The sequence below is a fragment of the Salvelinus namaycush genome, chromosome 1 (genome assembly GCF_016432855.1).
Source record: "Salvelinus namaycush isolate Seneca chromosome 1, SaNama_1.0, whole genome shotgun sequence".
Lineage (NCBI taxonomy): Eukaryota > Metazoa > Chordata > Actinopteri > Salmoniformes > Salmonidae > Salvelinus > Salvelinus namaycush.
In genome coordinates this window covers 82,184,239-82,194,823 of record NC_052307.1, presented here as the reverse complement: position 1 = coordinate 82,194,823, position 10,585 = coordinate 82,184,239, and the positions used below count along the sequence as shown (strand labels likewise).

At 42.3% G+C, this 10,585-nt stretch overlaps 1 protein-coding gene and 1 pseudogene across 3 annotated transcripts; both read left to right on the top strand.

Moving 5' to 3' along the window:
* Positions 1–6,951: 6,951 nt before the first annotated feature.
* On the top strand, positions 6,952–10,478 carry LOC120049910 (GDP-fucose transporter 1-like). 3 transcript variants are annotated; one of them, XM_038996420.1, is made up of 3 exons: positions 6,952–7,069; positions 7,580–8,088; positions 8,380–10,478. In XM_038996420.1, exons 2-3 carry the CDS (start codon positions 7,611–7,613, stop codon positions 8,949–8,951), a joined length of 1,050 nt encoding a protein of 349 aa, XP_038852348.1. In that variant the 5' UTR covers positions 6,952–7,069; positions 7,580–7,610; the 3' UTR covers positions 8,952–10,478. The 3 variants fall into 3 exon arrangements, with proteins under 3 accessions (XP_038852348.1, XP_038852356.1, XP_038852342.1); XM_038996428.1 differs by lacking the exon at positions 6,952–7,069 and adding an exon at positions 7,078–7,102; XM_038996414.1 differs by lacking the exon at positions 6,952–7,069 and having other exon boundaries at positions 7,111–8,088.
* The window catches only part of LOC120053290, a 27,289-nt pseudogene continuing 25,862 nt past the window's right edge, over positions 9,159–10,585 (top strand).

The window sequence follows — 10,585 nt, the reverse complement described above, 5'->3', positions numbered from 1 at the left end:
AACACTACCGATAAATCCACAATAATTGAGAATTTCAATAAGCATTTTTCTACGGCTGGCCATGCTTTCCACCTGGCTACCCCTACCCCGGTCAACTGCCCGGCACCCTCCACAGCAACCCGCCCAAGCCTCCCCCATTTCTCCTTCTGTTCTAAAAGAGCTGCAAAATCTGGACCCCTACAAATCAGCCGGGCTAGACAATCTGGACTCTCTCTTTCTAAAACTATCTGCCGAAATGATTAAAACCCCTATTACTAGCCTGTTCAACCTCTCTTTCGTATCGCCTGAAATTCCCATAGATTGGAAAGCTGCCGCGGTCATCCCCCTCTTCAAAGGGGGAGACACTCTAGACCCAAACTGCTACAGACCTATATATATCCTACCCTGCCTTTCTAAGGTCTTTGAAAGCCAAGTTAACAAACAGATTACCGACCATTTCGAATCTCACCGTACCTTCTCCGCTATGCAATCTGGTTTCAGAGCTGGTCATGGGTGCACCTCAGCCACGCTCAAGGTCCTAAACGATATCATAACCGCCATCGATAAGAGACATTACTGTGCAGCCATATTCATCGACCTGGCTAAGGCTTTCAACTCTGTCAATCACAACATTCTTATTGGCAGACTCAACAGCCTTGGTTTCTCAAATGATTGCCTCTCTTGGTTCACCAACTACTTCTCCGATAGAGTTCAGTATGTCAAATCGGAGGGCCTGTTGTCTGGACCTCTGGCAGTCTCTATGGGAGTGCCACAGGATTCAATTCTTGGGCCGACTCTCTTCTCTGTATATATCAATGATGTCGCTCTTGCTGCTGGTGATTCTCTGATCCACCTCTACGCAGACGACACCATTCTGTATACCTCTGGCCCTTCGTTGGACACTGTGTTAACTAACCTCCAGATGAGCTTCAATGCCATACAACTCTCCTTCCGTGGCCTCCAACTGCTCTTAAATGCAAGTAAAACTAAATGCATGTCTAGTCTATCACAGTGCCATCCGTTTTGTCACCAAAGCCCCATATACTACCCACCACTGCGACCTGTATGATCTCGTTGGCTGGCCCTCGCTTCATACTCGTCGCCAAACCCACTGGCTTCAGGTCATCTACAAGTCTCTGATAGGTAAGGCCCCGCCTTATCTCAGCTCACTGGTCACCATAGCAGCACCCACTCGTAGCACACGCTCCAGCAGGTATATCTCACTGGTCACCCCCAAAGCCAATTCTTCCTTTGGCCGCCTTTCCTTCCAGTTCTCTGCTGCCAATGACTGGAACGAACTGCAAAAATCTCTGAAGCTGGAGACTCTTACCTCCCTCACTAGCTTTAAGCACCAGCTGTCAGAGCAGCTCACAGATCACTGCACTTGAACATAGCTCATCTGTAAAAAGCCCATTCAATCTTCCTCATCCCCATATTGTATTTATTTATTTATTTATCTTGCTCCTTTGCACCCCAGTATCTCAATTTGCACATTCATCTTCTGCACATCCTACCATTCCAGTGTTTAATTGCTATATTGTAATTACTTTGCCACTATGACCTATTTATTGCCTTACCTCTCTTATCCTTCCTCATTTGCACATGCTGTATATATATTTTTCTACTGCATAATTAATTGTGTGTTTGTTTATTCCATGTGTAACTCTGTGTTGTATGTGTCGAACTGCTTTGCTTTATCTTGGCCAGGTCGCAGTTGCAAATGAGAACTTGTTCTCAACTAGCCTACCTGGTTAAATAAAGGTCTAAATAAAATATAAAACTGCCTTGTTCAGGGGCAGAACGACAGATTTTTACCTTGTCAGCTCAGGGATTCGATCTTGCAACCTTTCGGTTACAAGTCTAACGCTCTCACCACTAGGCTACCTGCCGCTCTGGGGTCCCTCTCTAATTATGAATTTATCAAATGGGACAAACATCCAGTAGAAATACTGCACGCAGAGTTTTGCCAGACTATATTGCAAGCGCAAAGAAAACCTCTAAATTACGAATGTTGAGCAGAATTGGGCCATTACCCCCTCCTCATCCAAATAGAAAAATGAGACATCACATTTTACAACCATCTAAAAACAAGTGACCCCAAAACATTCCATCACACAGCTCTACAATGTCAAGAGATGAAACAAGACAAGAGTCCCCTCAGCCAACTGGTTCTGAGGCTCAGTTCACTAACCCAAACCAACCACATAGAGTCTCAAAACAGCACTCAGCACCCAACCATCATCAGAGAGCAAAAATAAAAATATATCACCTTTTGGAAAGACACCACCAAAAATCAAAGTAAACGTCAAAGTTATTTGACTCTAAACAGACAGTAACATGGTGGCAGACTATCTGACCACCGTGACTGATAAAAAACTGAGGAAAACACTGACTAGGTACAGACTCAGTGAGCACAGTCTGGCTATAGAGAACGGTTGTCACAGGCAAACCTGGGTGCCCAGAAAGGACAGGCTGTGCTCACTCTGCTCCAGGGGAGAGGTAGAGAGAGAACTGCATTTCCTATTACACTGTGACAAATACTCAGACCTAAGTGAAACTTTCTTTTCACCATCTCCCTTGCAGAAGTAAAAAACATAAAAGATGAATGAGCTATCCCTTCAGAATTAAATAGCAGAGCAGAGCTATTAAGAGTAAGTTCTTTAAGCAACTTCTTCAGGATTGGTGGGTGCCCTGAGGGACAGTTGAGCTAACATAGGCTAATGCGATTAGCATGAGGTTGTAGTAACAAGAACATTTCCCAGAACATAGACATATCTGATATTGGCAGAAAGCTTACATTCTTGTTAATCTAACTGCACTGTTCAATTTACAGTAGCTATTACAGTGAAAGAATGCCATGCTATTGTTTGAGGAGAGTGCACAGTTTTGATAAATGAAAAGTTATTAATAAACATATTAGGCACATTTTGGCAGTCTTGATACAACATTTTGAATAGAAATGCAATGGTTCATTGGATCAGATTAAAACTCTGCACGTATACTGATGCCATCTAGTGGCCAATATCTAAATTGCACCTGGGCTGGAATAATACATTATGGCCTTTCTCTTGCATTTCAAAGATGATGGTACAAATAAAATTAAAAAAAACTGTTGTTTTTTTCTTTGTATTATCTTTTACCAGATCTATTGTGTTATATTCTCCTACATTCCTTTCACATTATACAAACTTTAAAGTGTGTCATTTCAAATGGTACCAAGAAAATGCATATCCTTGCTTCAGGGCCTGAGCTACAGGCAGTTAGATTTTGGTATGTCATTTTAGTCTAAAATTTTTAAAAAGGGGCCGATCCTTAGAGGTTAACTATTTAGAAGACGCTGGCCATCTCCCCAATAGGAATATGTAGGACACTTATATTTCCTGTTTATTACAGCCACATAGATACAGGTTGACATTGTTCTTGTTATGGTGTGCTACTAGTTGTTGTAAACATTATCTATATCATAGGAAGAACATAAACAACTACACTAAATATAAACAATTACAACAGAATCTAAAACCAGCTGAAATATATAACCACAGCGGCCCCCAGTGGCCAAATACAGCATCGCAACCAGAAAATGTCAAATTCATCAGGGTGTGATTACTGTAGCAAGGGTGTACTGAACTGAATTTCAGCTGCTGTGAGCGAGGGTTTTGTCCAGGGGTGTATTCATTACACCGTTACAAAACGTTTCTCAAACGGAAGCAAACGGAACAAAACGGGGAGGGACCTACCTGATTTTGTAAAATAGAAACTTTTGTTTTCGTAGCAAAATACAACTGTTTGAAACTGTTTGGACTAACGACTACAACCCAGGCTTCCCCACATTTACAAGCATTTCGCTACACCACAAGCATTTCGCTACACCCGCAATAACATCTGCTAAATATGTGTATTTGATTTGATTTGATTTGATCTTGAGCTTGGTTATGACATCATCATTATAGCCATGTCATTCCAGGTCATAATAAAACACAAGTGGGACTTTCACTCCTCATTATGAAGTGGTGGTGTGTTGTCCATGGTGCTGGAATAGGGGATAGAGTGGATGGGTTGGTAACCATGGTTCAAGACAGTGGTGGAAAAACTACCCAATCTTCATACTTGAGTAAAAGTAAAGATACCTTAATAGAAAATGACTCAAGTAAAAGTGAAAGTCACCCAGTAAAATACTACTTGAGTAAAAGTCTAAAAGTATTTGGTTTAAAATATACTTAAGTATCCAAAGTAAAAGTATAAATAATTTCAAATTCCTTATAATAACCAAACCAGACTGCAAGATTTTCTTGTTTTTATTTTTATTTTACGGATAGTCAGGGGCACACTCCAACACTCAGACATAGTTTACAAACAAAGCATTTGTGTTTAGTGAGTCCGCCAGATCAGAGGCACTAGTGATGACCAGGGATGTTCTCTTGATAAGTGTGTCAAAGGGACAATTTTCTTGCCCTGCTATGTATTCAAAATGTAACCATCGCTTCAGTCATCCTACAACAACTTTGTAAACCAGCTCATGACTTTATCCTCATCTACTGGTCATAAAGGATTATTGCATACTGTCTGAGGGGCTGATGGAGAGGGATGAAGCCACATTATGGCTGAACTTTCTGTATTGAACTGACAGTGTTTACCATTGTGTAGAAGCACATAGCGCTGCCCCACAGACACTACATAAAGAGCGACTGCACTTCCTGATTTGGCCTAGTTTTAGATTTGGTTCATTAAGAAATACTAGCGGCTCTGACTGAATTCAAATGTGAGTTGGTTTCGGGATGTAGTTTGATGTGGGTGTGTTCACATGTGGGAAGAGTTAAACAAATTATTTTTTGATGGGAAGAACAGAATTAGATAGGAGACCTGACACTCAACACATCCACAATGTTATAAACTCTGCCTATTTCTACACAAGGACTGGAGATGCTTTGTCTGCCTCTGTCGTTTGATGGGGAGTCCACAATTGGGTAGGTTTCATCTGACCTGTTCATACTTCAACATAGTGTCTGTTTGTGTGTCAGATATGACCTATTCTAACTGCCATTGGTGATAGAACAGTGACTATGTGTGTTTGTGTTCACAGAAACATGTGTGGAGCCAGGAGATGGAGACTTGCACAATGATGTGATGAAGTCCAGACTGACAGACAGGCTTGATACTGATGTCAAATCTTTAATTGTATTTTTTATTATTAAACATAATGGTATCAGTCAATATGGGGAGGGGGAAACACTGTGTATTCTGCACCAGGACCAGAGACTTCCTGTTGTATACAGGACACCACACAGGAAGGTATGACCACTCTGTCATGTTTACCAAGGTAGCCCCATTACCACCTGACAAAATGCAGATAGACACCGTGTCTGTATCAGCTGGGAAAGACAATGAAAGATGAAAGGCACACATTGTTCTATTGGCAGAACACTTCTTCTATGGTATTTAAGTAAATAGTTGTTTATTCTACATGGATCTGTTACTACATTTAAAAGTGATCAAAACACTTAGTTTAGAACGTCAAAAAATACATATCAGAAATGGTATTCTTCTCATATTACTCTGCGACTGACCGATTGAAAGCTTCCTCCAGCATCTCCCAATATGTTAGTTTAGTTAGCGACTTCCTTAAAACTACACGCAGATATATAAAAATGGTCTCCACTAGTTCATCTGATAATGGACCTATTCGCCAGATAGCGATAATCACATTTCACAAGCTAAATAATGGTCATGTAATAATTTATGTGATACTGTACTGTACATAAAGCAACACCTAGCGACCTCATCAAGATGTTCAGATCTCTTGGCATAGTTGCTAAGGTGTTGAGTTAACAGTCGCAGTACCCTGGTTTGAGTCTCTGTTGGGACTACCCCTGGTCTCAGAAGTGGGATGGCGCCCACGCGTTGATCGGAGATACGTGAGAGACTTGGTATAGAGAAGCGAGCAGACACGCATGCTCTCCCGAAGGAAGAGGCTAGTTAGTGTAAGGACTTTCTTAACTCAACACCTAGGTAGTTGTTGTGGAATTGTTAGATTACATGTTAGATATAGCTGCACTGTCGGAATTAGAAGCACAAGCATTTCGCTACACTTGCATTAACATGTGCTAACCATGTGTATGTGACCAATAACATTTGATTTTATTTGATTCAAGCGCTTAGAGGTTTGGATCAACTGACGGAGGGTTGGGGCTACACCCCATTGTGTTATATTTAGGTTAGACAGTTTTATTAATAACATTATTCAATATCAACGGGTAATATTTCATTAGGATACTTTAAATCTGGAAATATTGTGGTTTTAGCGTTTTCGTCAAGCAAGCACCAACATCATTTTATGGCTGTAATGGGCAATCATTTGATAAATTATTTTCCTGTATTTGATTTACTGTGGATATGGATTGATACCATATTTAGTAATGAAGTAGTTGTCACTTGTTAGTCTATAATTAACTGTTGTAACTAATTACTGATGTTCTACCGTTGACCTGTTTAACTGCCCTTATCACATGTCTCCCAGTGTTGAATGTTATGGTTAAAGTTTGTTACCAGACTGGATTCGAGGACACTGAAAATGTATGTGAGTGTGACACTGTGATTCCGTAGCAGGTGATGTTATGACTTCAAGCTCCGTACAAGCCTCTCGGGCTGATGTTTACAGAACATTCGGTGCTATTGTGAAGAGGCATAGACATTTTCTCTGATTCTGTTCTGGAGGCGTCTCCCTGAATTGTTGCATTAGATCGACTGTATCTGTTAACCTGGAATGCCCGTAACAATAGCCTACTGGGCGTATGTGTGTTGATGAAGTGAATGACCATAGGACGAGGCATGAATGACAGAGAGACACAGAGAATTGGGTGAGTGAGCTCCCCATATCTGGACTAGGCTGTAGTATAGATAGACAGTGGCACAGATGTCTCTGTCACACTGGTGGCAAATCAGGAAAAGCAAGAAAGGCGTGTTTCAACCCGGACCTGTGGGAGGAGTAAACTAGACGAGAAATACTGAATGATTCGTTTACTTCCTCGTTCTATAGTGGCAAAAGTCACGTCTCCAGCTGGTGAACATTTTAAAGATATTGACGGCAACTAAGGTAAGGCATTTAAAGATATTGACGGCAACTAAGGTAAGGCATTATTGAGATGGGAATCGGAATATTGTGGAGACAAATATAGAGAAATCAGTAACTCATCATTATTTAAAAGGTGTCGTCTGAATGTGATCTAGGAATGTGGGCCTATTGATATTGATGAGCTGCTACATGTGTCCTAGGAGTGTCATATAGCATAAACATATCCGGTAATTCTGATAGTATTGTTCAGTCGATATTAGGCTACACTCTGTCTGACTGAACTCACATGTGCATATTGCGTTCGGGCTTCAAGTTGAATTGTTTCTCAGTACAGGATTAATGTACCACTGTCTCTTTAAAAAAAAAAAAGGTACCTCATATTGTCCAGGAAGTTGTCACGTAATCGGAGGACGGCGTTCATTGTTTGTATCCGATAGGTCGAAGGTATACTGTTACTTTGTAGCAGAGTGTTGCAATTATCTTACTTTAACCTGTTCTATATCCTTCCTCCATGATTTCAATCATGAACAGGGTGCAGTTGAAACGCTCGAACATCTTGAGAATGGCTCTAGCAGGCTCGGACGCCATGGATGGAGGAAAAGGCGAGACGTTTCTACTTAAAGCCATCAAAATAGGTGGTGTGGTCGCAATTTATTGGTTCATTTCAATAACCATGGTGTTCTTAAATAACTACTTGCTAGACAGTAAAGATTTGGACGCGCCGCTATTTGTGACATTTTACCAGTGCCTTGTGACTGTCGGACTGTGCTATGGCATGCACTTGCTATCCCACTTATGTCCGGGTGTCATCGACTTCCCCTCGGTCAAGTTCGACCTAAAGGTATGCCGGGAGGTTCTACCCCTGTCCATCGTGTTCATTGGAATGATAACCTTCAACAACTTGTGCCTGAAGCATGTAGGGGTGGCCTTCTACACTGTCGGCAGGTCACTCAGCACGGTCTTCAACGTCCTACTCTCCTACGTGATCCTCAAGCAGACAACTTCCTTCTACGCCATCCTGTGTTGTGGAATTATTCTAGGTAGGTGGTAATAATAACTAACCTATATCTGGCCTAATGCAAGTACTTTGACTTTCTAGAAAGTTCTCATGTCTAAGGCATATATATACCCAAGCCAGGCTGGTTAGACAACAGCCTTCCTTCCAGGTAACCTATAATAAGTAACCTCACGCTTCTCTATAATTGCACCACAGGTTAATAAATGCCTACCTGGGCCACACCTGTATTGGCCATATATTGAACAAGGTAAACTGCAAATTGCTGCTAAAGGACAATGTTAATGCTTCTTTCTCTGTCTGTCCCTCCCATCAGGTGGATTCTGGTTGGGTGTGGACCAGGAAGGTGTGGCGGGCTCCCTGTCGTGGACGGGTGTGTTTTTTGGTGTGCTGGCCAGCGCCTGCGTCTCCCTCAACGCCATCTTCACCAAGCGGGTCATGCCGGCGGTAGACGGAAACATCTGGAAGCTCTCCTTCTACAACAACATCAATGCCTGCATCCTCTTCCTCCCACTCATCCTCGTCTTTGGTGAGGTCGGCCACCTCGTCCATTTCAGCCGCCTGGGTGACCCCACGTTCTGGGGCATGATGACGTTGGGCGGCGTGTTTGGTTTCGCCATCGGCTACGTGACGGGCCTCCAAATCAAGTTCACGAGTCCGCTGACGCACAACGTGTCGGGGACGGCCAAGGCCTGCGCTCAGACGGTCATCGCTGTGGTCTATAACCAGTCCAGTAAAAGTTTCCTGTGGTGGACTAGTAACCTGATGGTCCTTGGTGGGTCTTCTGCCTACACCTGGGTCAAAGGCATGGAGATGAAGAAGGTCCATATTCCCCAGGAGGAGTCCAAAGAGAAACTGCTAGGGGAGAAGAGTGATGCCGGGGTATAGTGGGATGAGGATGACCTTTCACCATGGTGGTGACCCGAGGGTATAGTGGGACTAGGATGACCTTCCACCATGGTGGTGACCCGAGGGTATAGTGGGATGAGGATGACCTTTCACCATGGTGGTGACCCGGGGGTATAGTGAGACTAGGATGACCTTCCATCATGGTGGTGACCCGGGGGTATAGTGGGATGAGGATGACCTTCTGCCATGGTGGTGGTGGTGGTGACCCGGGGGTATAGTGGGAAGAGGATGACCTTCTGCCATGGTGGTGACCCGCTGGTGACAGAAGACAATGTAAACACCAAGGCCTAACCACGGAGTTGTTTCTACAGCGATGTTATGTTGGAACAGTTGGGCTGTGTGCTGTCAATATAAATGAACGTTACTATAGTAACACAAACAGAGGTGTAGGAAGGCTACAGGGTTGTTTTGTTACTCAGTGGGACCTTATTGTTTTATAATTTCCTTACAAGGTTATTTTGTCCAATTCTGTTATTTATTCAATGTGGGGGGGGGGGGGGGGGTTATGAATTATAACCTAAATCATTACTGTCTCTTTTTTCAGAACATGAATCATATGTCCGTAGGATAGTACCTAAATCAATTTACTTTCCTGTTAGCCTGTATGTGTCATCAGAAATGTGACACAAAACTGCAATATGACACGGTGAAAGACAGTTTTATGGCAAGTGGGGCTCTTGTGTTGGGTATACAGTTTGCATATGGAGGGTGGAGACCGACTGTAAGGCTACAATAGCTCACCTTAGTTACTAAGTGATTAAGCCAGTGCTGGTTTTATGGACAGCTTTACGTTATATCTTTGAAGCAGTGACCCTGTAGGTGATAAAAGTGAAAACCGTCAAAGCGATGGTTGGTTCTCTCTCGCTTCAGTAGGGGCACTACATTTTAAATAATTGACAACAAGGGATGTAATCTGAACTGTTTATGCCCTGAGATGGAGATTTTCTATGGCTGTTTATTTTGTGTGTTTTGTCTTCAAAGAAACGGATTATAGAAGGAATGGTAAAGATAATGTATGTGTTGATGTATTGTCTGTGTCATGAAACTTCAATCATGAAGGAAGACTGTCGGGTAACCGGCCTGCGGGAGCATTATTATTATGTCATAACTCCTTCCTGTCTCAGCGCTGGGTTGAGACCCTGCACTCTAAAACACCCTCCTTTCCTAAAGTCCTCTCTGCTTGTCCTCTTCTGTAGTGTCATCATTTCAGACCAATGAGAATAAGGAAATGGGACACTAGAAAAGGAATTTACATAGAAAGACTCAAGGCTGGTGATCTGAGAGATCCTACAATGTGGGTCTCTCAGATTTCAGGTTTTGCTTCTTGATACAAAGTCTGTTTTTCTTATATTTTTTGCTCAGGGTTTGTAGTGCGTTGGAAGATACCGTACATGGGATTTCCAAAACTAGTTAGCCTACATAGATGGGTATTCTTCAGATTGCGTTTTTAATGTGACTTTTTTATGTGTACTTCAGAAAAATAAATGGACATTCTGTTAATCATAACGTGTTACTCGCCTCTTGTAAATGTGTTATTTTATCTGTATTCATGATCAAGCATAAATCTTTTTTTTTTATTTTTTTACACAGAACAATACTTCACTTGCTTATGC